The sequence below is a fragment of the Natator depressus genome, chromosome 4, assembly GCF_965152275.1.
Source record: "Natator depressus isolate rNatDep1 chromosome 4, rNatDep2.hap1, whole genome shotgun sequence".
Classification (NCBI taxonomy): Eukaryota; Metazoa; Chordata; order Testudines; family Cheloniidae; genus Natator; species Natator depressus.
This window is the reverse complement of record NC_134237.1, coordinates 123,122,234-123,149,979: the sequence shown is the minus strand read 5'-3', so window position 1 is coordinate 123,149,979 and position 27,746 is coordinate 123,122,234. Positions and strand designations below refer to the sequence as shown.

Genomic DNA, 27,746 nt, shown 5'->3' with positions numbered 1-27,746 from the left:
TGAGGTAGAAGGGTTCTGCTCTGGATTCCGTCCCAGACCAAAGGCACTTGGACAGGACAGAACATATACAGATGCTGCCCACAGCACGAGACAGGGAGGAGCGCATATGCAGCCCAATGATCTCCAATCCCAGGCACAGGAGGCGCTGCCGCACCTACAGTGCAGCATCCATAGGGATACTACTCAAAGTAGCAGCAGCCCTTCTGCTCTGTCAGCCTGCCTCTAATTTTTTCCTTCCTGATCCCTCACCCCACCTTATGACAGTCAAAATGCTCTGGCAGAAGGAAAGAGTATCAGACTTTCACCCTTGCAGCAGTCAAGAGGCTCTGGTTGACGAAGGCAAGGAAAAAAAGGCAAAAGTCCTCTCTTCTGCAGCTAAAGGATCAACAAATTTAACATAAACCTGCTACCCAGAGGCTATGGACTGTGGAGCACCCAAGCAAGGTCTAGGGCAGAGGTGGCCAAACTACGGGAGGCAGTCAGGAAGGAGAGGAGGGGTTGGATGGGGTGGCAGTCAGGGGTGGAGGTTCTGGGGGCGGTCAGGGGACAGGGTGGGTGGATGTGGCAGAGTTCCCAGGGGAGGGAGGGCAGTCAGGAAGGAGGGGGGGCTGGATGGGGGGGGGGGTCAGGAAAGAGAGGTGGGGGTTGGATGTGGTGGCAGGGGTCAGTTAGGGGCAGCGGGTCCAGGGGCGGTCAGGGGACTGACAGCAGGAATCTGGGGGCGGGGGGAAAGAGCCCTCAGGGGGCGAGAAGCGGGGGGGAGTGGGGGGTTGGGTTTGGACAGGGGCCGGGCCATGCCTCCATACAATTTCAGTAACCTGATACGGCCCTCAGGCCAAAAAGTTTGCATGCCCCTGGTCTAGGGACAGAATCCCAGAAGAAATTGCTGCATGCACATATAACCCCAACCAAAATTAGCATGACAGAGGAGCTGAAATTTCTCAGAATGCAGCCCCTAGACTTCACTGGTGGGCGCTCCCCTCCAGCCCCCCATCTTTCACACCTACAGATTTAGTCTCTCTCTTTCAGCCAGGGCTCAAAACATTACTAGGTGAAAAGAGCTGATGAAACATCCTAGGTTACAGAGACCATTAGTACCAAAAGAATTTTAAAAAACAAAACAAAAAAACCCCACCTATACTTAACTTTTTGCGTTTCTCCGAGATGGGATAATGGGAAAAAAAAAAAAAAAAAAAAGGTCAGTTTCACTTTTGTTTATACTCCATTTCTAATCAGTGTCCCTGGCAGTCTCTTGCACATTGCAAAACATTAAAGGGGAATGTTAATTCAAGACAGTTCCCACCCCCTTTTTTAAAATCACAGAAACATTTCTACTGACGTTAGGTTCTATAAAGCTTTACATTTCAGGTCAAATTTGATCAGACAACGTCCCTTTAGTATGATGTGGTGCATCATAAACAAACCAAGTAGTGCCAAAAGATATATAGCATGTTTTATCCTTAAAAATGCAAGTTCCGTACCTCTGCTTCCCATCACAATCTGAGTGTTCCATTAGTATAGAGGTGTGTACATGAGCAAGACATTGTGTTATTAATTTTAATTGGAATACCAACAGGAAGAGAAAAGTATTTAAGTTTAAAATTTACAGAACTGATCTAAAATATCTTTGCTATGCGTTTATCTTTTACTAGCACCTCATTAAATTACTTTAATGCTGTTTAATAATGCTCCCCTTCCCCCCATTAATCCTCCTACAAATCAATTATGTACATGAAAATGATATTATCTGTTCGATAAAAGTGTATGTGTTTCCTTAAATCGGAGGCAGTGTGGTCTAGCATATAGAGCTCGGGGATGGAAACCAGTAACTCCAGAGTTCTAATTGCAGCTCTGCACTCAATCTTTTGCAGGGCCTTCACAAGTCACTTAATCTTTCCGAGTCTTGTATCCCCCTTGCACCCTGACAGGCAAACCAGGAATTCTTCCTTAACTCATGGGTGTTGCAATGATAGTGCTTGTACAGTAGTTTTATAGAGTAAAAGACTAAGTCACTACTGCCTGGCACTGGTTAGTGACTACTGACATCATTAGTTAAGGTACTCAGATGGCTCCATCAACTTAGTATTTGATTGTCTACAATCTCTAATGTATTTATCCTCACGACACCCATGTGAGGTAAGAAAGCATCATTTTACCCATGAAGAATTGAGGCAGACAGATTTAATGACTTGTCCAAGGTCATAGAGGAAGTCTTTGTCAGAAGAGCAGGGAACTGAACACCAATCTCCCAAGTCCCAGGCTTTACCACATATACTGAATCATCCTTCCTTTTCACTGTAACTATTAAGTTATGTAATCACAGCTGTCTACTGTTATTATCCCACTATCCTGCCTGTCATTTGTCTGTTTATTCATCTGTTGCATATTAACTAGTTCGTGAACTCTTTGGGGCAGGGACTGTCAAAATTTGTTTGAAGAGTGCCAAACACAAAGGGGGCCTAATGCCTGCTTGGGGACTCTGAGCACTGCCAAAACAGAAATAAATAAATGCTGCATATATTAGTAAACCCAATGGCTCAGGCAGTCTAGAACCAGACCATTTGCTCTAAAAAAAAAAAAGTGTATTCTAAAGGCCAATTCTTTTGTCTGTACAGTAATTACTATATCAGTTAGGGGTGTGGTTTTTTTATAACATTTCTACACCAGCAAGAGCCCCACATAGGCAGTTATGCTGGCAAAATAAAAGCTTTCACTAGTATAGCTTACTTCATTCAGGGAACCAGCATAAGCTATATTAGCAAAAGCACTTATGACAGCATATAGCTATACTGGCAAACCTTTTCTAGCATAGACTACAACTAAGTAGGCTGGCAAAAGCCAGTAGGTCTGCACTGATTTCTCTACTACCTCAAACTTTAAAAGTTTATCTGGCTACAATTAAGTAATTTCTAGCCAGTTGACCAGAACAGAATTTACATTTTTCTCTCACTTTTCATATTCCATGTCCCTGTGCTAGCCACCGTGTACAGTAATATGGAAGCTACTACGCATTCAACATTTGAGAATTAAAACAGAAATGCATTGGATTAAGTGAAAGTGCCACTTGGGATACTGAAGTGAGATCTCAGCACAATAAATTGTAACTGGAAGAACAAAACTTCTGCGCACCTTTTGTTCAGCATACGTCACGCACGATTCACTTAAGCCCAACATAATGAGTAAAGACAGGTGACTATGGTATAAGTAGCAACAAATTATGCCACAAGCTTACTTTTGTTCGTCACCACTGTCTATTGCTTAGTAAGATAAAAATATCAAGCTATTCACTTTTTATGTGAACAGAGTACAAGGTTATATTTTTACCTTTTGAAAGAAGGTAGAAAAATCTTTAGTAACATTTCCTTGGGCTGCTTTGTTTTTTAAGGCCATCTCCTCAATAGTGTCTTGAAGAAATTTTGCCACTTCAAGTTTCACTCTCAATTCTTTCTTCAATCTCTCCTCCTATAAAAAACAAGAGCATGTTTGCTTTAAGATGTCCTTTCCACAATTATACCCATCGAGATTCCCTTCCCCGCCACCTGTAAACCTTTCTCTGGATGAGGCTCCAGAGGTTTTTCCAATACTAGAGTATGTTAGATGTCATTACACCACAGCATTTGATCAGTTGCCATTTATTTTCCATCTATAACTTGTTTAGGAAGGACTGACTAGGCAAAAGGGAGGGGGGAGAGTGGCACTCTGTTAAAAATGGCATTACCTGTTTTGGAGTCACTAACTAGGAAGTAAATTATCTTGAATGCTATGGATCGATGGTCTAACAGACAATCACAAGATGGAGTACCAGTTTGTGTCTGCTACAGACCACCGAATTACAGGAGGGAACAGTATGACCAGCTCCTTAAGCACTTATGTGATCCAGGAGGTCTTCAATCTGAGTGACAAACTGGACATCTCAGGCTGCCAATACTAAAATGTTCTTGAAATTTCTTAAAGTTATCTATAACTCAAAAAGGTTTGCATCCAACACAGGGTAATCTGAATTTTATATTAGATCTCACCTTGACAGCTAAAGAGGAACTGATCACAGAACTAAAAGTTAGTGGTTGCTTAGGCAAAAGTGCTCCTGACTTGATTATTCTGTTTGCACATAATAAATGTAAAGTCCCAACCAGTAAAATGTATACTTAGCACTTTCAAAGCAAAAATTTCAAAAAGCTGAAAATTATGGGTCAGATCACCTGGGAGAAAATTTTAAAAGAAAAATGTGAATGATCATTGGAATACCCATTTAAGAACTTTTTACTAGAAGCCCCAAAGGCTGCAATCTCCCAACTGAGAAAAAGACTACAATGATTAAAAAAACCCAGCTTAGCTAAGTGGGAAAAGTACAATATACAGATATAAAAATAAAACAAATGGAATAAAGGAAAAGTTCATATCAAATCAATCAATATAAATGAGAAGCTAAAAAAATTTAGGAAATAGATAAGGGAAGCAAAAGACCACAAATAAATCTATGACTAACAGAGTTAAGGACAACCGGAGGGAGACGGGGAGAGGATAGGGGGCTGCCACCTGGGGCTCTTTGTTGTGGGGTTTTTGTTTATGTTTAAGTGTATCAGAGAAAAAAAAAAGAGCCCTAACAACCGTATTGGTTCATTACTAAATGAAAGTGGTAGATTTTCCAGTAATGATGCAGAAAAGGCAGACGTGATTAATAAATATTTCTATTCTGTAGTTGGGAAAAAGCCAGATAATATCTCATCATTGTAAGAGTAAATACTTTCCATTCCAACAGTAACTAAAGAGGGATGTTAAACAGAAGCTACTAAAAAGTGTTTTTAAATAAGTAGGTCCATAAAACTTGCATCCAAGAGTTTTAAAAGAGCTATCAAAGGAGCACTCTGGACCATTAAAGTTGATGTTTAACAAATCTTGGAAACTGGGGAAGTGCTCAGGCTTCAGCTGATCACCATATTTGGGATCGGGAAGGAATTTTCCTCCAGGGCAGATTGGAAGAGGCCCTGGAGGTTTTTCGTCTTCCTCTGTGGCATGGGGCATGGGTCACTTGCTGGAGGATTCTCTGCTCCTTGAAGTCTTTAAACCACGATTTGAGGACTTCAATAGCTCAGACATAGGTGAGAGGTTTTTCGCAGGAGTGGGTGGGTGAGATTCTGTGGCCTGCATTGTGCAGGAGGTCAGACTAGATGATCATAATGGTCCCTTCTGACCTTAATATCTATGAATCTATGAAAAAGTTCCAGAGAACTTAAAAAAAGAAGATGATGTTCTGCTAATATTTTTACAGGGATAAAAGAGATTAGCCTGGTAATTATAGGCCTCTCAGCAACCCCAGGCAAAATACTGGAATTGTTAATACTTTTTAAATTTTTTTATTAATAAGAGTCCTGTAATATAATACCAATCAACATGGGTTGATGGAAAATGGGAATGTTAAACTAACTTGGTATGTTTCTTTGAAACTACAAGTTTGGCTGATAAAGGTAGTAGTGTTAATGTAATATACTTAGAGTCAAAATGCCTTACAGAAGTCTACTACATAACATTTTGATTAAGAAACTAGAATAATAAAAAGTTAACATGGCACACATTAAATGGATTAAAACTGGCTAACAGACAGGCCTCCAAATGTAACTGTAAACAGGGAATCATTGAGTAGATGAGTTTCAAGTGGGATCCCAAGGGATCTTTTTGGCCCTATAATATTTAATATTTTTATCAATGATTTAGAAGAAAACAAAATTACTGATAAAGTTTGCAGATGACACAAAGATTGAGGGAATGGTAAATAATAAAGAGGACAGATCACTGAGACAGACGTACCTGCATAACTTGGTAGCTGAGCGCAAGTAATCAACAAGAATTTTAATATGGCCAAATGTAAGGTCAAACATCTATGAACACAGAATACAGGTTATATTTACGGGATGGAAAAGACTATGCTGGAAAGCAGTGTGTCTGAAAGAGACTTGAGGGTCGCAGATAAATCAGCTGAACACTGAGCTCCCCCTGCAACGCTGTGGCCAAAAGGGTTAATGTGAACCTTGCATGTAAAAACTGGTGAAAATTGAGTAGGGAAGTTATTTTACCTCTGTATTTGGCACTAATGGAACAGGAACACTGCGTCCAGTTCCGGTGCCCACGATTCAAGAAGGATGTTGGAAAATTGGACAGGGTTCACAGGAGAGCCATGAAAATGATTACAGGACTAGAAGAGATACCTTACAGCGAGAGACTTACAATGCTCAATCTATTTAGCATATCAAAGAGATGGTTAAGAAATGACTTCATCATAATGGAGAACAGAAATCTGATAGAGGGGTCTTCAGTCTAGCAGAAAAAGACAGAGCAAGATCCAACTGCTAGAAATTGAAGCTAGACATTCTAGCTAGAAATAAGAGGCATTTTACTTTTATATTTTAATAGTGAGATTAATTAACCACTGGAACAACCTACCAAGGGGTGGATTCTCAATCACAGGAAATTTTAAAATCAAGATTGGATGTTTTTTCTAAAAGATATACTTTAATTCAACTACAGCTGTTAGGCATGAAACAGAAATTAATTCAGGGAAGTCCTGTGACCTGGATTATGCAGGAGGTCAGACTAGATCACAAAGATCCCTTTCTGACCTTAAAAAAAATCTATCTATTTTATGTCATGTTAGTGCCATGTAATTCAGTCTGAATTTAATAAACCAAGGGTTTTATTCAGTGGAACAAGCCAACCTACTCTCCTCTGCATATGATACTTTGGTAAGAGCCACCACTCTTTAGTGTTGCAACTCTTTCCATTAAAAAAAAAAAAAGATTTTTCTGCCATACCCTGAAAAAAAAGGAAATATCAACATCTTTTCTTCAGCATCCTGGAGGTATGCAGAAGAGGAAGTGGCCTTTAACCATGAATTTCAATACAGTTGAAGGCTGCATTTTCTCACAAGTTCAATTTTAATTTTGATTTCCTGGCTTTTTTTGATTTAATAGATAGTTACTTAAAAAAAAAAAAAGAATTTTCACCCTTATATTACTGATATTTACTCTCAAGCTTACCTACATCTTTAAATAGGTTTGTCTGGGAATACAATTTTATCAACTTCTGACATAACAAAAAGTTTTGTAAATTGTTAAAACCGAATCCAATGTCTAAAGCACTGAGCACGCTTTCATTAGAACTACGTTAGAACTTTTAAAATACGATTCTGGCTAGGAGGATGCTATCAATATCCCAGCCAGGTTAAACAGGAATAAACTATTAAAACTGTTTTGTTAAACAGGTTTCAGAGTAGTAGCTGTGTTAGTCTGTATTCGCAAAAAGAAAAGGAGTACTTGTGGCACCTCAGAGACTAACCAATTTATTTGAGCATAAGCTTTCGTGAGCTGTAGCTCCCGAAAGCTTATGCTCAAATAAATTGGTTAGTCTCTGAGGTGCCACAAGTACTCCTTTTTTCTGTTAAACAGTTAGCAATTTGTAACCCAGGAAAATGTTAGCACCCTGCTATCAAGAAACAAATCATGGTTTTCGCCTATGAAGTTTCAACAAGGAGCAAGTTAAAATTTCAAGTATAGTTTAGTTCTTGTTAAATATTTGACTGATTCCAAGTCTATGCTGTGGTTACCTTCTTAGATTTTGTCTCAAACGTTGAAGGAAGCATACTAGGGAACAGCTTAAGGGCTACTGGAAGCAGAAACTCCATGAACGGAACGACGACGAAGACTAGGAAAGGAACCAGGCGAAAGAGATCAGCACATATCCTAAGGAACTGGGAGAAAAATGAGAGGCATTAGTAGACAAGAACAAAATTTTACACAGCAACATTAAAAACAAAAGAATGCTTAATACAGACATATTACAATTTAAACCAGAAAATGTGTGTGTTCTATGAAGATATTTCAAATTCTCAGGAACTACAGGATATGATGAGATGAGTTGAGTTGCTCCAAAGTACGGCCCACGCAGGGCTCTAGTGATCTCCCCATAGAAATCAGGGTGACGCTGTAACAGACAGAATGGGGGCAAGGCAAATGCTCTGGCTCCAACAGCAGATGTGAGGGTCCCAGGAGGTGAAAAGATGCGAGAGGGAGGAGGCGGGGATGGAGCTCTGATAGCAGTACACGCTCACTCAAACAGAGCGGTTGTCACGCAGCCAACAAGCTCCAGCTCCGCTCTCTGAATCATGCAGCAGTGGGCTGCAATATATGGCAACAGGCCGCCCGGCATTCTGGGAATTGTAGTCCCCAGATTGCTCAGACGGAGGAGGTAAACTACAACTCCCATAAAGGAGCACGACAGTTTGCTCCTGCATAGTGAACAAAGTGCCTTTTTGAAAGAGGTGGTGGTGTACTTTAAACTAGTGGGCAGCAATGGCAGGCACTGAGAGGAGTGTAGTTGTCACCACTGTCTGTCCTGGTTGCGTCTGTGTGTGTTAGAGCTGCGGCGGCTGTGCAGGTGTGTGTTTGAGTTCCCCACTTGGAGGGCAGCGCTGCACACGAGGGCCCAGGATTGTAGCCTCCTTGCCCGGAGAGAGGACGGAGATATGCCGGGGCAGGAGGCCTCTGGAAAGCTCGGGGTGGAGGGGAGCACTTCGTACAACCCTGCAGGACTGATGCACGGTGACCCATGGAGCTGGTCATAGAGCCCTGCAAATCTGCCGATATCCACTTTATATCCATGGATGCAAATATCTGCAGACCATTTTTGCAGATCGGATACAGATACAAAATTTGTATCTGTGCAGGGATCTAACAATGTGAAATAACTAGTACCATGAGACCAACCAACCTGACCTAGCTGCCAGTCCTGTCCAACATTGCCCTTTCTGACATCAGGCAACAAGCCTTAAGGTGCAAGATACGCTGCAACCACTCCAGTTAAAAGATATGTCTATTTCACCAGTCTACTGTCTTTGTTCAAACAGGGTGCCTTGAACTATTCCTTTAAAACAACCTCAGTGTCACCTCCCGATAGTATACTAGGTCACGAGCAAGCTTCAAACATAGCAAATGCATATCTTGTGAAAGATCCAACAGTACAGCACCTGTGGGCAAAGCTCAAATGCTTCAGACACAGTATCATCAAATGTGTTGCAAATAAGTGGGGCCTTCATGACTCTCCTTGCTCAATGGACATGCTCAATGCCCTTCTGTCAACTGCTGAATGATTAAGACATTTAGACTAACGTGCTTGACTTAAATATCTATATAAATGCAATCACAATAAAATAATAATAATAGGTTTCTTTTTTCTGTAAGCTACCACACACTTCAGTTCAGTGCCAGTGTTTCTACAATACTGAAAACTGGTGAAAGTATTTCCAAAGCACATAATGAGCCTCACTGTGTCTCAATAGGATTGTTAAATCTCTCACTTAAACCCTAGAAAGCACCTGAACACAGGAGACGGTGATTGTTGGTCCTCAAAGCAGCTTTAAATTTCCCTTTTTATTCATTTGTATTTCTGCTTCCGCTCCTCTGCTTACATGCATGATGTACTGGAGACTGAGTAACCAAGAACAAATTAAGTCATTTTTCCTCACCTCATTATAATTGTGATATATATTTAATTTCATTGTAATGCGCACAACTGTTGTAAACGAATCATAGCTCTTCTGGAGTGGAAGGAAATGAAGTGTAATTCTCCAAATCAGGCCGATACCTTCATGCCAGAATCTTGAACTACCTGAAAAGAATAGGTCTCCCCCAACTTTTTACTAACAGAGCATTACGTAGTATACATACACACAAGTCCTTTGTGCACTAGCTGCATGCGTGTTAATTTAAATTACATTAGGGAGTGAAAGCTTTTGCTTTGGCCCTTATGTTGATAGGCTTGTACCAGTTTTATCATGTAAGCCAGGGGTAGTCGGACCGTGGGCCAAATCCAGACCACCAGGATCCGCAAAATCTTTGTATTTACTTGTTCCTGCAATGTGAAAAATATTTCTCTGGAGTCTGGAACTATACCTTGAACAGGAAGTATATACCTCGATGAAAAACTACTGACTAAGCAATCCAGGTACTTGGCACTGTAGGTCAGTTTCTAAATCTACAATTAAAGGTTGAAGGCCAGGTCTACACTACTGACTTCACAGATAACTACAGCTATGCTTGTCAGCAGTGTGACAAGGTATAATCTCTGACCAAAATAGCTGTGCCAGCAAAAGTCCCCAGAGCAGACACTGGGAAAACCGTGCTATTGCCTATACCAGTTGTTTCGCTGTGGATGGAGGAGCAAGGTGTCTTGGAACAAGCTATAGAGCTGAAGTGCAGTTTGGCTGGTTGTCCGGGTTCCTTCCCCACTCCGAACTCTAGGGTACAGATGTGGGGACCTGCATGAAAGACCCCCTAACTTTATTCTTACCAGCTTAGGTTAAAAACTTCCCCAAGGTACAAACTTTGCCTTGTCCTTGAACAGTATGCTGCCACCACCAAGCGTTTTAAACAAAGAACAGGGAAAGAGACCACTTGGAGACGTCTTCCCCCCAAAATATCCCCCCAGGCCCTACAAACCCCCTTTCCTGGGGAGGCTTGAGAATATCCTAACCAATTGGTTACAAAAATCAAAAACCCAAACCTCTGGATCTTGGAACAATGGAAAAATCAGTCAGGTTCTTAAAAGAAGGAAGGATTTTATTTAAAAAAAAGAAAGGTAAAAATCATCTCTGTAAAATCAGGATGGAAAATACTTTACAGGGTATTCAGATTCAAAACACAGAGGATCCCCCTCTGGGAAAAATCTTAAAGTTACAGAAAACAGGAATAAACCTCCCCCTTAACACAGGGAAAATTCACATAAAACAAAAGATAAACTAATTCGCCTTGCCTGTCTTACCTATACTGGTTGCAAAATTGGAGACTTGGATTAGGATGGGTTGGAGAAGATGGATTTCTGTTTGGCCTCTCTCAGTCCCAAGAGAGAACCACCACGTAAACAAAGAGCACAAACAAAGCCTCCCCCGCCCAGATTTGAAAGTATCTTGTCCCCTTATTGGTCTTTTGGGTCAGGTTAGCTGAGCTTCTTAACCCTTTACAGGTAACAGGATGTTGCCTCTGGCCAGAAGGCATTTTATAGCCCTGTATACAGAAAGGTGGTTACCCTTCCCTTTATATTTATGACACTGGTATAATCTGCGTCCACACAAGGAGTGCTTTGCTGGTCTAGTATACCATTACAGCTATACTTGCAAAAGTTCTCCTAGATCTGACTGAAATTTCAACTGTAAGATCCTTTTGGAAGCAGCACGTGCTCAGCAACACTTAAAAGTTAGACCATTTTTATTCAGAAGCCTGAAAATTTTAAACATCCAAATTTGAAAGTTTTGATCTACTGTCTGCAGGATCAAAAGGGACTTATTAATTCCCAAAATGGAAGGTTAATGAACACTGCAAAGCTTTAAAAGTTCTAAGTAAAGGAAAATACTTGAGAGAGAGAATTGAAAATTCAGATACAGTACATATGGAATTATTTCCTTTATTCTCTTTAAAAGAATGCAAAACTCAAAATTTATGCTTATAACTCATTAAAATCTCTTTGTACATATACATCTACGTTTGTTTAAGGTGAAATCCAAATCTCCTATCCTAAGTCCAAGTATAACAATGGAGAATTTGTGCTAGTTATAATGTGGTTTGGCCCAACTGATCTCCACACATGATTAAGTTCACTAGCCTCTACAAAAGCAGGATTTTGACAGTTTTACACGAGCAATAGTTTGATTGCCCTAGCCATGTTACTATTGCTCTTAATGTGGTCAGGTTACTTGGATATCTGTTCATAATTGCTTCCAGAAAGGAAGGAAAGGGGAGGCAGAAATATAACTAATTTGTCAGTTGGTGTGAAGATAAGATTTCACCAGAGACTGTCAAGAGATTTAAGGTTTAAGGTTACATAAAATGTTTACTTAAAAAAAAAAAAAAATCCAACAGTGAGTTTTGTATAATCTGGCAGCGGGATTTTGAAACCTGTTTGACCAACCTGAAATTTTATATTAGTCAGAATCACACTAGATTTTAAGAAATGTTTTAAAGAAATAAGAAAAGCTGCATTAAAAGGGTTGAATAAGTTTTAAAGAAAGTATGTGAAAAGAGTTGATTGTCCCTTGGTTCTAATCTTATGATAATTGGTCATCCAGAAGTTTAGATGGTTAGATTACTGCATTTCAGCAAAATACTTATGTACCACAAAGCATATTTCTAGTTGACATTCCTTCACTGTCTCTAGCTCCATATAATGAAAAAACAAAGCTGTATTTTAAAACCGCAAAGAGTGCCTTTTTGTAAATCAGGCCTTTTCTACACTGAAGTTTTTTACACCAGTGTAGCAATCCAACTACTATTCCTGGGGGAATTCTGTGTCATTGTGCATGTGCAGAATTCACAGCCCCTGCAGATTTATTTGCTTCCCCGCAGAAAAATGTCTTCTGACCGGGAAGAAAAGGGAAGCCACAAGAGCGGTCACACGCCCACCCCGGCAGTTCAGGCAGGTCAGTTTGGATACCCAGAGCAGCTGGTAGATATGTAAATCACCACTGGCAGGGGGAGAGAGGGGGACTGGGCAGTCTATTGTGGCATGCTCGGTGTGGAGGGGAAGGGCTTTGGGGTGTTTCTGAAGAGGTAGGTGTAGGACAGGCTCTGTTCCCCCAGGCAGAGCCAAATATAGCAGCCTGCCTGCTTAGTGAATTGTTCCCATTGTTCTTCATGAATTCCCCAAGGAGTATAAAACAGATGTAAACATTTTAAGGCTCCTTTACATTGCCAGAGTGGTGTAAAGGAGTCTTACTGTAAAGGACAATATAACCTTAGAAATGCTTATGGTGCTTTAGGGGTTAGAACTGGTTTAAATTTTTGGAATGAAAAAATTTCCTATCAAAATGTGCTCCATGAACTGTTTGCTACTGACCTTTTTGGAAATGGCCAGTAGCCAGTATAAATTATGAGTTTGAGTCCCCAGCCCTCTCTTGCTCTTCAATTGCCTATGATGCAACACTGAGCATATCCCTGCATATATTTGTTGACTAATAACTAGAAGTAAAGGATCAATACTAGCTACATTACTATTAGACATAGGGGGTTTGGTGATTTTCTCCAATGCTCCCCACTCCCATTCTCCATCCACTGTATGGAGTTTCAATTATTTTGGTAATTTATTTAAACCAACTTGATTATATTGCATTATTTTGACAAAAAAATATGCAGAATTTTAAAATATTGTGAGCAGAATTTTTTATTTTTTTGGTGCAGAATTCCCCCTGGAGTAAACTACAAACACACTGTGTCAGTGTGAAAAAGTAACTTACAGCAGTACAAAAAACCTGTGTGAAACAAGGCCTTTCATGTGAGAGAAGTACACTTTAGATAAAAGCTTAGACAAGGAAAAAACATGGCAATGCACCAGATCACCAATCCACTGCAAGTAGCACAGTTCAATCACGGCTAGACAACAGCACTTAGGAACAACATATTCTCAGTCCGATCCTGTACAAGCTACCTAAAGACAAGACCAGTCTTTCAACAGCAGTGCTTCTAACTTTCTGTCCTGATTTGCATATTTTAACATGTCAAAAGCAGTGTGGTCCTATGAATAGGATACAGGATTTAAGACAGCTGGGTTCTAGTTCTACCATGTTAACTGAAGTTACAACTTTTGTCACTCAGTTTCCCTCTACGTATTAAACAGAGGTAATGACAATATCCAACTTTGTGAATAGTTTTAGATGTACAGATAAAAACAATGAGTACGCACTAATATTATGCATATATGCAAACTACCACAATATAGAATTTATTTTTGTTAATCTAGCAAAGATGGGATTATACCACGGATTTAAAACATTTTAGTATCCTCATCAGGAGCCTGATTTTTAGAGCTCTGCACGGATACAAAATTTGTATCTGCATCCAATCCATGATCCACAAACATGGTCTGCAGATATTAAGTGGATAGCTGCAGATTTGCAGGGCTCTACTGATTTTTTTAAAACTAGCTACAAAAAAAATGCATACAATTAAGGCAACTACATGTGAAAATGAGGTTATTTTCATATTTTGCACAAGATTACCAAACGTGCATGTAATCATGGTAGCGTGTGCAGTTTAGACAATGAAGACTCTGAATATAGCGAGCTGTGTTTTATTCTTGCTTTAAGAATAAACTCATTTTTGCCCCAAGATTCCTTATTACTATTTTCTCAAGGCCCCCACATCGCCCCAAAACCCCTCAACTAAACTACTATAAGAAGCGTTCCACTTGCTGATTCTGTCATGCAGGCTGATAAAGGGAAAATTAATACAAGTTAATCAGTACCTTTAGGCAGATTACTCTTGGGGTGCTAAAGAATGTGTCTGCATTACTCAACTGGGGTCTTTTAATTATGCCAGTTCTCAAAGAGTTAATTTTGTTTTTACAGCTTCTCAACCATTGCATGTGAAAGTAATTAAAGCCCTACTTTCTTCCCCAACAATCTTAATGCACTGAATTTTAAAAAAGGTTTTTAATTTTCTTACTGAATAAACAGGTTTCCTTTTTCCAGGAATTGAAAGCTGCTATCAAGACAGTTTTATTTCATTTGATCTATTTTTTTACAAAAAGACTAAAATATACTGCTATCCTGATGGCAGAGCATTCCAAGTTCACCTTCAGGAGTACTACACTCCTCCTCTGTTCATTATTTTTATACAATGTTAGCCACATGCCACCAACATGAGAACCAGTAAAAAGTTAAGACGACCTATTCCTAGACTTGTTTCACTTTTTGGATTAAGTGCTAGAGTGTCATGGTTTTTAATAATTTAATCCCTCTATTTTGCAATCTTAGTTAAAACATCAATGTATCACATAAATCAAAATCACTACCAAAATTTTAATCTGCTTTTTCTTTGTATAGCAATAAATACAAAACTCGTGTGAAACAACTTTTCTAGAGGTGCTTTACCTCTGCTACTCTTGGTGAGATAAGAAAATGAGAGCCTGTAGGAAGTAATGGCATGTACACATTTGCAAGGGGAAAGGGAAAGAGGAAAAAGACAACCAGAGAAAGAGCAGATTGCAATTATTTGCCACCTGCTAAAAAGAAAAAAGGACACCCCAGCCTACCTCTGTGGCAGCCAAGTGATATAAAATAAATTTCTCTTTAAAAAAAAATTTAATTCCACAGGAAAATATCACGAGGAAGATGGTACATAATGACTAATTACAAGCTACCCACCAACCAGAACGTGCCATTATTTTTGCTTGACACCTGCCTGGACCATTACTGGGCGACAAAGTGTTATAATAAATGTCTTGGGGTCAGCCCTGAAGTCAGAAAAGGCCAGAATTCTATCTACGATTCTAGTATTTCCTTCAATATAATGTGAAATTAAAAATAAAATAATTAATAATAAATAATAATAATTTGTGCTGGAATAAGACCGATTCTATAACCTAGACGGTCAATGCAGAATGTGTATGTCAATTTGTGTATTTTTAATACTTTTGTTCTCCATTGTTGTTCTTTGTGGCATCTCCTCCTCACACCTAACACCAGCTACCAAGATAATTCTCTATTTTTACCTCCATGCACGCCCTCCTTCTATATTCTCCTATTTGTTTTTGGGGAAAACATCTCTCTAAAGATTCAGAAGCACCAACATAAACTGAAATCCAACTTATTGATTGAAAACTTCCAAGCTATCGTTTTAATTTGAACACTGCTTTTGCTTTTCAAAGTGCTCTTTCAATTAAAATGTATGATTTATTTTCTTTGAAGATTTAGCATCACAAGTGATTAATTCTTGCCTCTGTAGACCATCCATCCCATCATTTAAACATTTTCTTAAATACTAATAGAAAATTACAGTTAAAGTTTAAAATAAAGTTCTACTTCAAAGTAATTCATTACTGGATGAAACTTACAACCTTGCAGAAAGCTCCTTAAAGGTGCTGCATAATTGGAGCATGGATCCACCCCATTTGTGCAGGCACTCTGCACTAAAGTGAACTTCATTCTATCAGGCATTTAAGGGCCTAACCTTGAGAAGCACTGAGCACCTTCAGAGTTGTGCCCTTAACTCTCTAAGAAAAAACTGTATGCAATTCACCAGTGTGGCAAAACATGCAAACTAGATAACAGTTTAAATTACAAAACTTCAGAGGCATCATCTCCTCAACCTAGCTGATTTCAAAAAATGAGTTAAAGTAGTAGATACTAGAGGTACCCGCAGCTGCAGCCCCCTTCTGCCTACCAATTTTTGTGATTTACACTTCCCTATTTTAAAAAAATGCTTTTCACTCTTTTTGTTGTAGGAAAGACTCACATACAAATAGAGAAAAAAAACTAACTAACTAGATTACACAATGGAAATAATGACAATGTGCCCTAGTGGACAGGGCAGTAGAATGGGACTCAAGAGACTTGGGTTCCATCTCTGGTTCTGACCCAGCTTTCTGGTTGACCTTGGGCAAATCACCTCCCTTTCTGAGTTCCCCCTTCTGTAAAGTGGGGATAATTATACTGAATTCCTTTGTAAAGTGCTTTCAGTTCTATGGATGAAAAGCACTGTATAAGAGCTAGGTACTATTACACCAGACCCTCGCTAGAATGAGGGATTTGGGATCCATGCCAAGTACCACGTTATAGCGGGGACCGCGTTAAAATGAAATTACTGTATACAGTAAATGTCACATCCATAAAGTATAGAAAACCTTAGAAAATAAACTCCTACTTGAAGGAAACAATAAACGAGAAAAAAAAAAGTGTTGCTTTATTAGAGGCTTAAAGTAGACACTACAATAAACTAGTCTAGTTTTCTTAAAAAAGTCGGTGAGTTGCTTTTGCTTCTTGCTGCTGTGCCACTTCCGCTTAGCAAACTGTAAAAGACTACGTAGCTGCATAATTTTTATAGGCTCAACATCTTGCATCTCAAACCATCTCAAAGCAGTCTCTAAGCTGGCTATGGTCGCAGTGGACATTGCAACAATCCACTTCATCTTCCTCTTCTTCTTCCACGGCGAAGGCCAATTCTTCAACTTCTGGAATGTTGTTTGGTCATACTGCCTGAAGGATTTGGTCATCCGTTAGATTTTCAGCAACAGGATAAAATTCTTCTGCTTCATCATCGCCTCTTATCCAGGACTCGATATTTTGTGGCAGAACAGTCACCCCGAGCCCAAACAGTCGCTGGCACAGCTCCTGCATCCACTCCATGTCTGTTCTTCCAACTTCCTCCTCTGTAAATCCCTCGACGTTGTATTCCTCATCAGACTGTGATCTGCTTTCTTCATTTTCTTCCAGGAGTGGGTGGCCAAACGACTCTCAGTCCCACCAAATCCAACAGCGGTTTATCGTTTCAGCGTGTAATAAATTCCAGGAATTGTGGCCAATGTAGACAAAGTCTTTTATAGTCAACTTCTTCAGGAAAATCAGTGACAGACAACTCGTTTTCTATCATTTGTTGTACCAAGTTCAGTCGATAGTGCTGCTTAAAAATGGTGATAACACCTTGATCAAGCGGCTGGATTTTGGAAGTCGTGTTTTTATGTAAGTATTCAACCCATATTTTACCATCACGGGTTCTGAGTCTTTCGGCCGGAGGATGCGCTGGACAGTTGTCTAGCAAAAGAACGGCCTTTTCTTTTAAGTGTTTTGCCCGGAAATGCTTTCGCACAGAAGGGATACATTCGGTGAAGAACCATTATTCAAAATTCTCTCTGGTCATCCAGGAATATTTGGAGTTCTTGTATGAAAACGGTAAGCAATTCACATTTATGTGATGAAAGCACTGAAACTTGCGAGACTTTCCAATGCACAATGGTTTTAATTTATGCTTGCCTTTTGCATTCACACAAAACAGTAAAGTAAGGCGATCTTTTGCCTGTTTATATCCTTCTTTTTTATGTTCATCTGTTCTGACAGCCAGGGTTTTATCAGGCAACATTTTATAATAAATTCCTGTTTCGTCTGCATTGTAAACCTGTTCCTCTGAGTAACCCTCTGCCTGTAAAATTTCCCTCAGCTTCGCAGGGTACGATTGCGCAGCATCGGCATCAGCAGAGCGTTTTTCTCCCAAAACTGCAATCTGAGAGATTTCGTGTCTTTTCTGAAATCGCCATATCCAACCTGAACTCGCCTTAAAAATTGCTGAATTCGCCATTAAGTTCCCGGTCAAATTTTTCCACTTGCATGGCTATAAGCGGACCAGAGATTGAAATGCCTTTCTGCTGTTCTTGCACAAACCACGTGTACACCGCAGAATCAAGATCGATATCATTCACTAAACGGGCTCATTTTCTTTGAAGGCCATGATCTACATTCAGAACCTGAATGAAAGTTCCAAGCTTGTCAGCATTCTTTTGCCATCCACGAAAGGTGAACTCGTTAATGCCAATATCGCAGCTAATCTTTGCCTGGGTTTCGCTATTCCTAAGTCGTTCAACAGCATCCAATTTCTCCTGCACCGAGTAAGCCTTCCTTTTCCCAGACATTTTGACATCTTTCTAAAGATAAATACTGTACCTGTAAATTTTTATTACATTACATTTGTATGGCGTTCTAGGCCTACAGCAATCGTCTTAGGGCTTGTCTACTCTACCGCTTGGGGTCCATCTAAGATAGGCAACTTCAGCTATGTGAATAGCTGACGCTCTCCTGTCAACCGTGCTTGTGCTCCTTGTTCTGGTGGAGTACTAGAGTCGACAGGAGAGCACTCAGCGGTCGATTTATCACAGGTTTACTCAAAAAAATTGTACTGTACAGTACTTAAATTTGGGATCCATGGCCGTGACCGCATTATATCTGAATTCGCGTTATATAGATGCGCGTTCTAGCGAGGGTCCGGTATTGTAACTAAATGAACTAAAAGATTTTTCTTCTCTAATCTCTTCCAGTTGTAATAATCTTACCTGTTTTTTGTGCCAACAGCAGGCAAGACTTTAAGCTGAATTCACCCCTTTAAGACTTTTTAAATATTCTTTTAGTACAAGTTGAAGACCCTGGGTCAATTTAATATATAAATCTTTGGTTCAGGGTTTTATGGGAAACTTTTTAAAACTAAAGAAACAACTCATTGTCAACCAGTAATTCACAAAACCACTAGTGCCCCTCACTGAACACATGATCCTTACAAATAGGATTAGTTTTTCTTTGAGCAACTTTCACAAGTTCTTGAAAACAAAAAACAACACCTATAAACCTTCATAGATTTGTACATGGGAAGCCAAAAACTGAAAAGAAAGAAATCCAAGAGGAATTCTAACACATATCCAGTACTGCAATACGTGACTTACATGTGCCTATAGCCTAAAAAATTATTTCAGATATTTCTTAAGTGAGTTGAAACACACGATGTCAAGACTATTTAGCTGCTTCACTGATCTGACAAAATATTTAAAAGGACATTATACCAAATACACTCTCAGTCTACCTGCCTCCCCTGTTCAGGTATAGCATAACACTGCCCTCCTGTAGGCTCTCTATTGTCATAAAGAGACAGCTTTGATTTAAAAACAAACAAACTTAATGCACTTTTTTACTTTGAAGAAAACCAAAACAAGATCATTTAAGGACATTCAATGCATTATTTGACACAAAAGTTTTCTACATTCTGTATGTCTGAGAATGTACTACTATATGTTCTGAGTCACAAAATATAACAACTGGGCCCCAGGGGCCCGATGGATAAGGCAATGGCTTTCTAAGTCAGAGATTGCGGGTTCAGGTCCCATCTGGGGTGAAAAACTACAATTTAGTTAAATCATCTCCTTTTAGGCTACATACCAAGAACCTGTCCATTTTCAGTCATTGTACTAAAAACAGTTAAGAAAATAAATCAAAGCTACAAGCCTGGTTTAAATTCAGAGTCAAGAACATACCTTCAAATCCAAGCAAAATGGGAAACATTCTTAACATCAACCTCTAAATTGTGTTAAGATTTATTCTGGTTTGAATCATAGCTCCCACAAGTGGTTCCAAGTGTTTTCAAATTAGTCTATTTTGTTTGGGAACAAATAAAATATGCATTTATCCATTTTACACTCAAAGCATCTACTATAATAGTTCAAATAGCTTGGTTTTCAAACATAACTTCTGGTAAGCAATTGGTCCCCAGTATTGCATAATTACTTTTTGTACATTAAAAAAACCTAAAAATTATATTTTGACGACTAATAAAAGATGTCCCTTTTGTAGGAAGAAATGTTTACTGTACGTTGCATAAGTGCATTAAAAATTGATATAAAAAAACTATTGAATAGAACAGCTGCAGCTTCTGTATCCATGTTCATTTTTGATATACGATACAATACTTTTCCCATCAATTGAGTGTGTCTTCACTAGACCTGCTAAATCGGTGCCACTGCATTGATTGCAACTGCGCCAATTTAGCTCCGTAGTCCTAAGTTTGGGAGACTCACTAAAATAAATTAACATACACATAAATACAGATACTGTTTATGTGATATGAATAAACCTCAGTCTTTTTTTCAATTGGCTGCATCAGATACTGGATAAAGTTCCTTTAACTAAGGATGCTAGAGGTAACTGTATTGATTCTAAATAGAAAGGAAAAAAAAAAAAAAAAAGACAAGGAACCCACTCAATTTAACCCAGGCAAGGAGTCTAATCACTCAATAGTAAATAGAACAGACTACATGTACTCATTACCTGCCTCCGTTCCCGGCGAGACAAAACGTTGCCATGAAGTATTCGCCAGAGCATTCTTGCAGCAATTTTTGTGTCAATCCATAACAATCGAAAGCCATGATAATAGTGCTTCACCTCATCCACAATCTTCTGTCCAAGAGATTTTTTAACAACCTCTACTGTTGGACTATATACAGGGCCTCCTTCTTCCATCTTCTTGTTTTTATCCTTTAAAGACTTCAGTGACTTTTCCACCATGGAGTCATCATTATGGGGATGTGAAGAATGCCACCATCGTACTGGAAGGTATTGGGGCCCCAAAATGCCCAAACTTGCAAGTGGAGTCCATGAGACAGGAGAGCTCACAACTTTAAAGTACATTTTTTCAGGTCCTTTAGTCAAACAACTGTACTGATCTTTCTTGGAGTAAAGGTAAACAGGGTGGACACTAGTGCAATATTTGAAGTGTACATTCCTTTAAGGAAGAAAGAAAAAGGCATTTAAGAGATCCAACAATATGTGCTAAAGGAGGAAGTTCTACTATATGTTTAAAATCACAACTATGAAGATCAAAAAGCGTATGTCGCTATCACTTGAAAACAGTGATTATATACACAACGTTGTAACTTACTTATAGGTTCTTTTCCTGTAAACTACTTTCAAGGGAGGAAAAAGACTTTTGTTTCAAAATTTCAAACGTGAGAAAAAACAGTGACCATAATGCTTTCAATTTAGGTTAGAAAGCTAAGTGCAGAAGTAAAACTAGAAATCAGTGAGAAGTAACTTATCTAAAGCATTTCATATCTCCTATACTCTGTGGATGGCACACAAAGACAAAGTACAAGCTGCTACGCAGGGTTAAGGGGGAGAAAGGAAATTAGTATCAGATAAACCTACTTAAAATTTACCCCTTTATCATCTCTTTACCTCTAACATTCTTTCTCCAGCAGATATTTAGTCTGCTAAAACTGCAAGCTCAATCTTATCGATGGTCTGTATAGGACAACAGACTCCTATTTCATTAACCCCTTTTGATTCCTTTCTGAAAGAGGAATTAAATGTATTCTGAAAATGAACATAAAGGCATTGTTCCAAAAGTCCTCATTACATGTACAAAATTAAAACCACTCCCTAAATGCAATCAGGTTTGTACTTTAGCACTTTTCTTACCATCTGGAACACTGAAGTAGTAAATGTAACGTTTAACTTAAGTGCAGTTAATTCTTCATTAACTGAAACTCATGCACAAAGTCACCCCTGCTAAATTATAGGACTGAAATAGCTTTGATTTTTCCCAGCTTAAACTTTCAGGGCTAGCAGAAAGAACTTTTCTTTCTACTTATAAAGTAAGCAAATTTGATATTAATCAATGAGACATGAACTGGGATTCCTGTAGTGCTGCCCTTTTTTTTTTTTTTTTTTTTTTTGAAGCGTAGAACTGTACTTTAACTTGGTATGTGATGAACTATATTGGATGATGGAATCCCCGAGAGGCAGTTGATAACCATCACAGCTCAGGATAACAGATCATGACAAATCTGTGATGGTGCCCAGGGTATGGTACTCCCCAAGACAACTTCTTCAAGCCCACCCCTGCCCATTATTAACATATGAAAATGTTTTCAAAATTGTTTAGTATAACCACTGTCCTACACTATGATTTAATATTTTATTATGGAAGAGTCATTTGCAGTTTTCTACAGTTCAGGCTAAGTTGAGTTTTGCATTTAAAGCAGGGAATTCAGCCACTGCGTTATTCTTGAAGAATAAGCATATCCTCCCAAAGATACCACCACTTACTCTGAATACAGAATGAGTTTTCTGAAAATTTATAATTAAATCTATTAGTTCACCAGTTAAAATTAGTTTTTAAAATGGGTCCTGTAAGACTTGTGTCAAACCACACTTTTGTCCTTAATGATCTCAGTAACAAAACAACAAACGCTTCAAACTTCCCATATAATTAAAACTAACCAAAATCTAATGCACAGGTGACATTTGAAGATTTGTTTGTAAGGTGTGTGGGAAAAAGAGGTTAATGGTAACCTTTTGGTGCTATTCTTTGTAACTGAAAGTTTTCTCTTCAGCACAGCTTTTCTACAGAGAAGATAAGAGATAAATAGCCTTTGACATCTTGTGATTAAGTACTTAAGATACAAAAAATAAAATTATGGGAAGTTAAATAAATTAATCCTGTGTAATTTTTAAACAAAAACAACTACCTAGCATCACTTGCAAGGTAGCATTTTTATGGAATTAGTTAAATGGGAACCCCAGGTCCCTGTATGGAAAAGGTAAATGTGGGTCTAATGAGGGATAGAAACTAAACAGCAACAAAGTGAGATGTTCTATACTCCTGGGGGAATTCGGTGCCACTGCACAATTAATGTTCTGTGCAGAATTTTTTTTTTCCCTGCAGAATTGGTGCTACGGAGATGCTGGCTGCCACTAGGGGCCACTGGATCCAGCGGAGCCTGACTCTCCAGCTCACAAATACAGGACACTGCCGGTGGGGGTGGGAAAGAGAGCTGGAGGGTTCCAAGCAGCTGTGGTTCCCAGCACATCCTGAAGGAAGGAGGTGGTGTGCAAGAAACTCCGTACAAACCTGGAACCCAGCATCACAGGCTGTTTGTCTCTCTAGATCCCTGGGCTCTGGGGGGGGGGTAGGGAGTTTGGGTATCTGGGCTGGGGGGTATCCCCCAGCTGGCCTACGGGGTAGGGGATGCAGGTGCCTGGGCTCTAGGGGAGCGCCCCATGGCTAAGCTCTTCGGAGGATGCAGCTGCCTGGGCTGGGGGGCACCAAACGGCTGGGCTCTGGAGGGGGGTGCAGGTGTCTGGGCTGAGGGGGTTTCCATGATTGGGCTCAGGGAGGGTGCAGGTGTCTGGGCTGTGGGGGCATCCTGCAGCTCAGCTCTGGAGGATAGTGGGTGCAAGTGTCTGGGCTGGGAGAAGCCCCACAGACTGGCCCTGGGGAGTAGGAGGTACGGGTGTTTGGGATGGAGGGGGAGGTGTGGGTGTCCCGCAGCTCGGCTCTGGTGGGGTTGGGGTGAGGGTGTCTGAGACTGGAGGGGTAGAGTTTTCTCCCAAGATGTTTCCAGCTGGCACGTGTGACACACCCAGATTGAGGCGCCCAACAAAAGCATAACAGAGAAACCGGAACTGGGCTGTCATAGGGGTTTCTTTAACTCTCTACTCCTGCGGGAATTTTTTTTTTTTTTAATAAATAATTTTTTATTTATTTTATTCCGTATTGTTATGGACCTACTTCTTGACAGGTATTTTGAAATATATTACCAAAATAACTGAAACTCGTATGCAGAATTTTAAAATATTATGGGCAGAATTTTTAATTTTTTGGTGCAGAATTTCCCCAGGAGTAGTTCTAACACAGATTATACATTTGTTGATACAGGAAAAGAGTAAAACTAAGTGGTCTATTTTCAACGTGGAAACTGGCTTATAGTGAGTTGTTCAAAGGATCTGGATGTTGTATGTATCTGTTTGATGTTAATGTATTTATTTATGATCTAGTATAGGAATAGAAAAGCCAAGCAAGTAAAATATGCTGATGACTAAATTTAATCAAGCTGAGAAAGGACCAAATAAAACTTGGCAACATGATGGCAGATGAAATTTAATGTAGAAAAGTGCAAGGTAACACGCATTTAAAGGAACATTTGAACTATTAATCCACATTTGACCGATTCTAAATTAAGCACTCCGACATTAGTGTTATTATGGACAGCTCCATGGAGATATCTGATCAGTGCCCAGGAGTGGTCAAAAAAAGTGAGCAAATTTAAACACCATTATCTAATTAGATTGTAACCCTCACCTTAAATACTATGTTCAATTTTGGGTACCACATCTCAAAAAGTATAGCAGGAATACAAGTGGTCCAAAAAGGACCAAGAAAACAGAGGCATGGAAAAGACTCCCATACAACAGGAAATTAAATGTTAGAATTACATTTGTAGAACACTTCGAAGTTAGGAGGTGCATGATTTTCCCTGAAGCCCTACATTCAAAAAACCAAATATATAATACCTGACTCTCCTCTCTTTGTGGAAACCCTATTTAGTTTGGTGCATAAGCAGAGGGGAGAAGAAAGGATCAGAGTGGCACTGCAGAGACAATACACTCAAAAAACAAGAACTACTGTTTGCAAATAACTCCTTTTTCTCTTTCAGGACATTGTTTCAGAGCCCCACTGCTAGCAAGTTTCTTATAATGACCTCCCACTGACCAGCAGGAGCTATGAACCCTACAGATTCAGTGATGGTACAGCTTAATCCAGAACTCTAGCTTCCATAATATATAGGATGCATCCATATAGTGCCAGAGATGGGGAGCAACTGCACTGCAGAAAATTTTACCTGACTGTATCCAAGTGATCATGGGGATGATCAGAGTTCACACCTGTCAAGGTTCCTCCCCCACTCTGAACTCTAGGGTACAGATGTGGGGACCTGCATGAAAAACCTCCTAAGCTTATCTTTACCAGCTTAGGTCAAAACTTCCCCAAGGTACAAAATATTCCACCCTTTTGTCCTTGGATTGGCCGCTACCACCAAACAAATACTGGTTACTGGGGAAGAGCTGTTTGGACACGTCTTTCCCCCCAAAATACTTCCCAAAACCTTGCACCCCACTTCCTGGACAAGGTTTGGTAAAAAGCCTCACCAATTTGCCTAGGTGACTACAGACCCAGACCCTTGGATCTTAAGAACGATGAACAATCCTCCCAACACTTGCACCCCCCCTTTCCAGGGAAATGTTGGATAAAAAGCCTCACCAATTTGCATAGGTGACCACAGACCCAAACCCTTGGATCTGAGAACAATGAAAAAGCATTCAGTTTTCTTACAAAAAGACTTTTAATAAAAATAGAAGTAAATAGAAATAAAAAAAAAATCCCCCCTGTAAAATCAGGATGGTAAATACCTTACAGGGTAATTAGATTCAAAACATAGAGAACCCCTCTAGGCAAAAACCTTAAGTTACAAAAAAGATAGACAGAAATAGTTATTCTATTCAGCACAATTCTTTTCTCAGCCATTTAAAGAAATCATAATCTAACACGTACCTAGCTAGACTACTTACTAAAAGTTCTAAGGCTTCATTCCTGGTCTATCCCCGGCAAAGACAGAATATAGACAGAGACACAGACCCTTTGTTTCTCTCCCTCCTCCCAGCTTTTGAAAGTATCTTGTCTCCTCATTGGTCATTTTGGTCAGGTGCCAGCGAGGTTACCTTTAGCTTCTTAACCCTTTACAGGTGAGAGGAGATTTCCTCTGGCCAAGAGGGATTTTAAAGGGGTTTACTCTTCCCTTTATATTTATGACAACACCAGTGACTTTTTTAAGACCCCCCAACACACTCTCCACCAAAACGTTCAAAGGGTGAGATTTGTGGAAATTTTGATCGACCAATCAAACCAGCACCCTAATGTCAGTGTCCTGTCTAGGTCTGTTGATGTAATCCTTGTCAGAGTACCACTTTCTTACTGTGTGGTCAACCACTGGCACCATCCAAAAAACTGATATTGTGAATTGGTGGAATGCAGTTCAGTACTTCCTTAAGGGCCACCATTTACAAAATACCAGACTGAAAGGGGTTATTTACCATCTGATTTTAGCACAGATGACGACTTTGTGCCAACACTACTCATGATTAAGGTTAAGATTTAGTCAAGAGTATTTTTAGTAAAAGTGATAGTCAGGTCACAGACACTAAACAAAAATTCACAGCCAGTGACCTGTCCATGACTTTTACGATAAATACCCCGACTAAACCTTAGCTGATCCTATGGTGCGGCTCTGGGGGGCTCCCGGGGCTGACAGTTGGCCCCTGCTCCAGTGGCAGTGGCTGACTGCCTCTGGTGCTCCAGCGGTCCCCAAGGCTAGCTGCCCAGGAATCAGCCACACTGGCCGCTGAAATCATGAAGGTCGCAGAAAGTCATGGAATCCATGACTTCTGCAACCTCCGTGACAGACTTGCAGCCTTACTGATGGTTGGGAAGAGTAGTGTTATTTTTAAACAGAAGCTCTCCTAGACTGGAGGATTACTAGACTCAAGCCTTTCCATCCTTCTGGTCCTTTTTGGGAGAGGCCTTGCAGGCATCACAGCCTTTGGCAAAGTACTTTTTTTCTGAACATTTCAAATCTTCTTTTCCTAGACAGATCTACCATCTTGGGCAACACGCAAAAAAACCCCTATAAAACTAAAACTTGAGTATATTACACATTACTATAAACTGGTTACAATTATTTACATAAATGACAGAGACAGGAAGACACTGGCTTTATGACAGCTTGGGCAGATGGATAGAGAGGAACTGAAGGATGAGGGTATGACAGATTGGTGTATGTAGGTATAAAAATATAAAATTTGTGACCTTCCACTGATAGCCACCTTACTGAAGAATATGACCTACATTTTGAGCATGTAACCATAGCTTCCTAAAGTTGTCAAGGACAGACCCAGGGCAGCTTCTTTTAATTCTTGATACCTCCCAGAACACAAGACATGTTTACTGTGATTGTGTTCCAATTAAGGGGGTCTACCCCAAGACAGGTGTCACAGTAGCAGCCGTGTTAGTCTATTCGCAAAAAGAAAAGGAGTACTTGTGGCACCTTAGAGACTAACCAGTTTATTTGAGCATAAGCTTTCGTGAGCTGTAGCTCCTTTTCTTTTTACCCCAAGACAATGATTGCTTTACTACAGATAGGAGTGGGCTGGAGTGAACTGGATTTTCCTAGTTTGGATCCAAGGGGCTGGAATTTCCAAGCCAACCACCTGACTGGAGTTCTGCAGCTGATTGGTGGGTTACTTGACAGAGGGGGCAGAAATCTTACCTAAGGGCAAGAACTGCTCTAGCCTCCTTCATTCTCACTGGCTGTCCATTGCCAGACAACAAAAGGACTACAAGAGAGGGCCTACCATCCAACATTTTCAGAGGCTTAGGACTCACAGGAAGGGGTGAGCTCAGATTTAGGGGACACTGTATAGGCTTTGTTGTTTTTCCTAAAAATATGTAACTCTTATATGCATTAAGAGTAAAAGTTATTGTGGCTAAGAAACTCCTGTGCAAAGCCTGTGTTCCTTGCATTACATATCACATGATCCCTGAGGGGTTAAACTATAAATCAAT

At 39.8% G+C, this 27,746-nt stretch overlaps 1 protein-coding gene across 2 annotated transcripts in view; it reads right to left on the bottom strand.

Annotated features, from left to right (window-relative positions):
* LETM1 (leucine zipper and EF-hand containing transmembrane protein 1) overlaps positions 1–27,746 on the bottom strand; it is a 70,217-nt gene that overhangs the window by 34,600 nt on the left and 7,871 nt on the right. For both annotated transcript variants that reach the window (XM_074951827.1, XM_074951826.1), the window contains exons 3-5: positions 20,615–21,068; positions 7,598–7,741; positions 3,325–3,462 (exon numbers count right to left, since the gene is read on the bottom strand). In XM_074951827.1, coding sequence (XP_074807928.1) covers positions 3,325–3,462; positions 7,598–7,741; positions 20,615–21,068 — 736 coding nt within the window. The remainder of the gene's footprint in view (positions 1–3,324; positions 3,463–7,597; positions 7,742–20,614; positions 21,069–27,746) is intronic.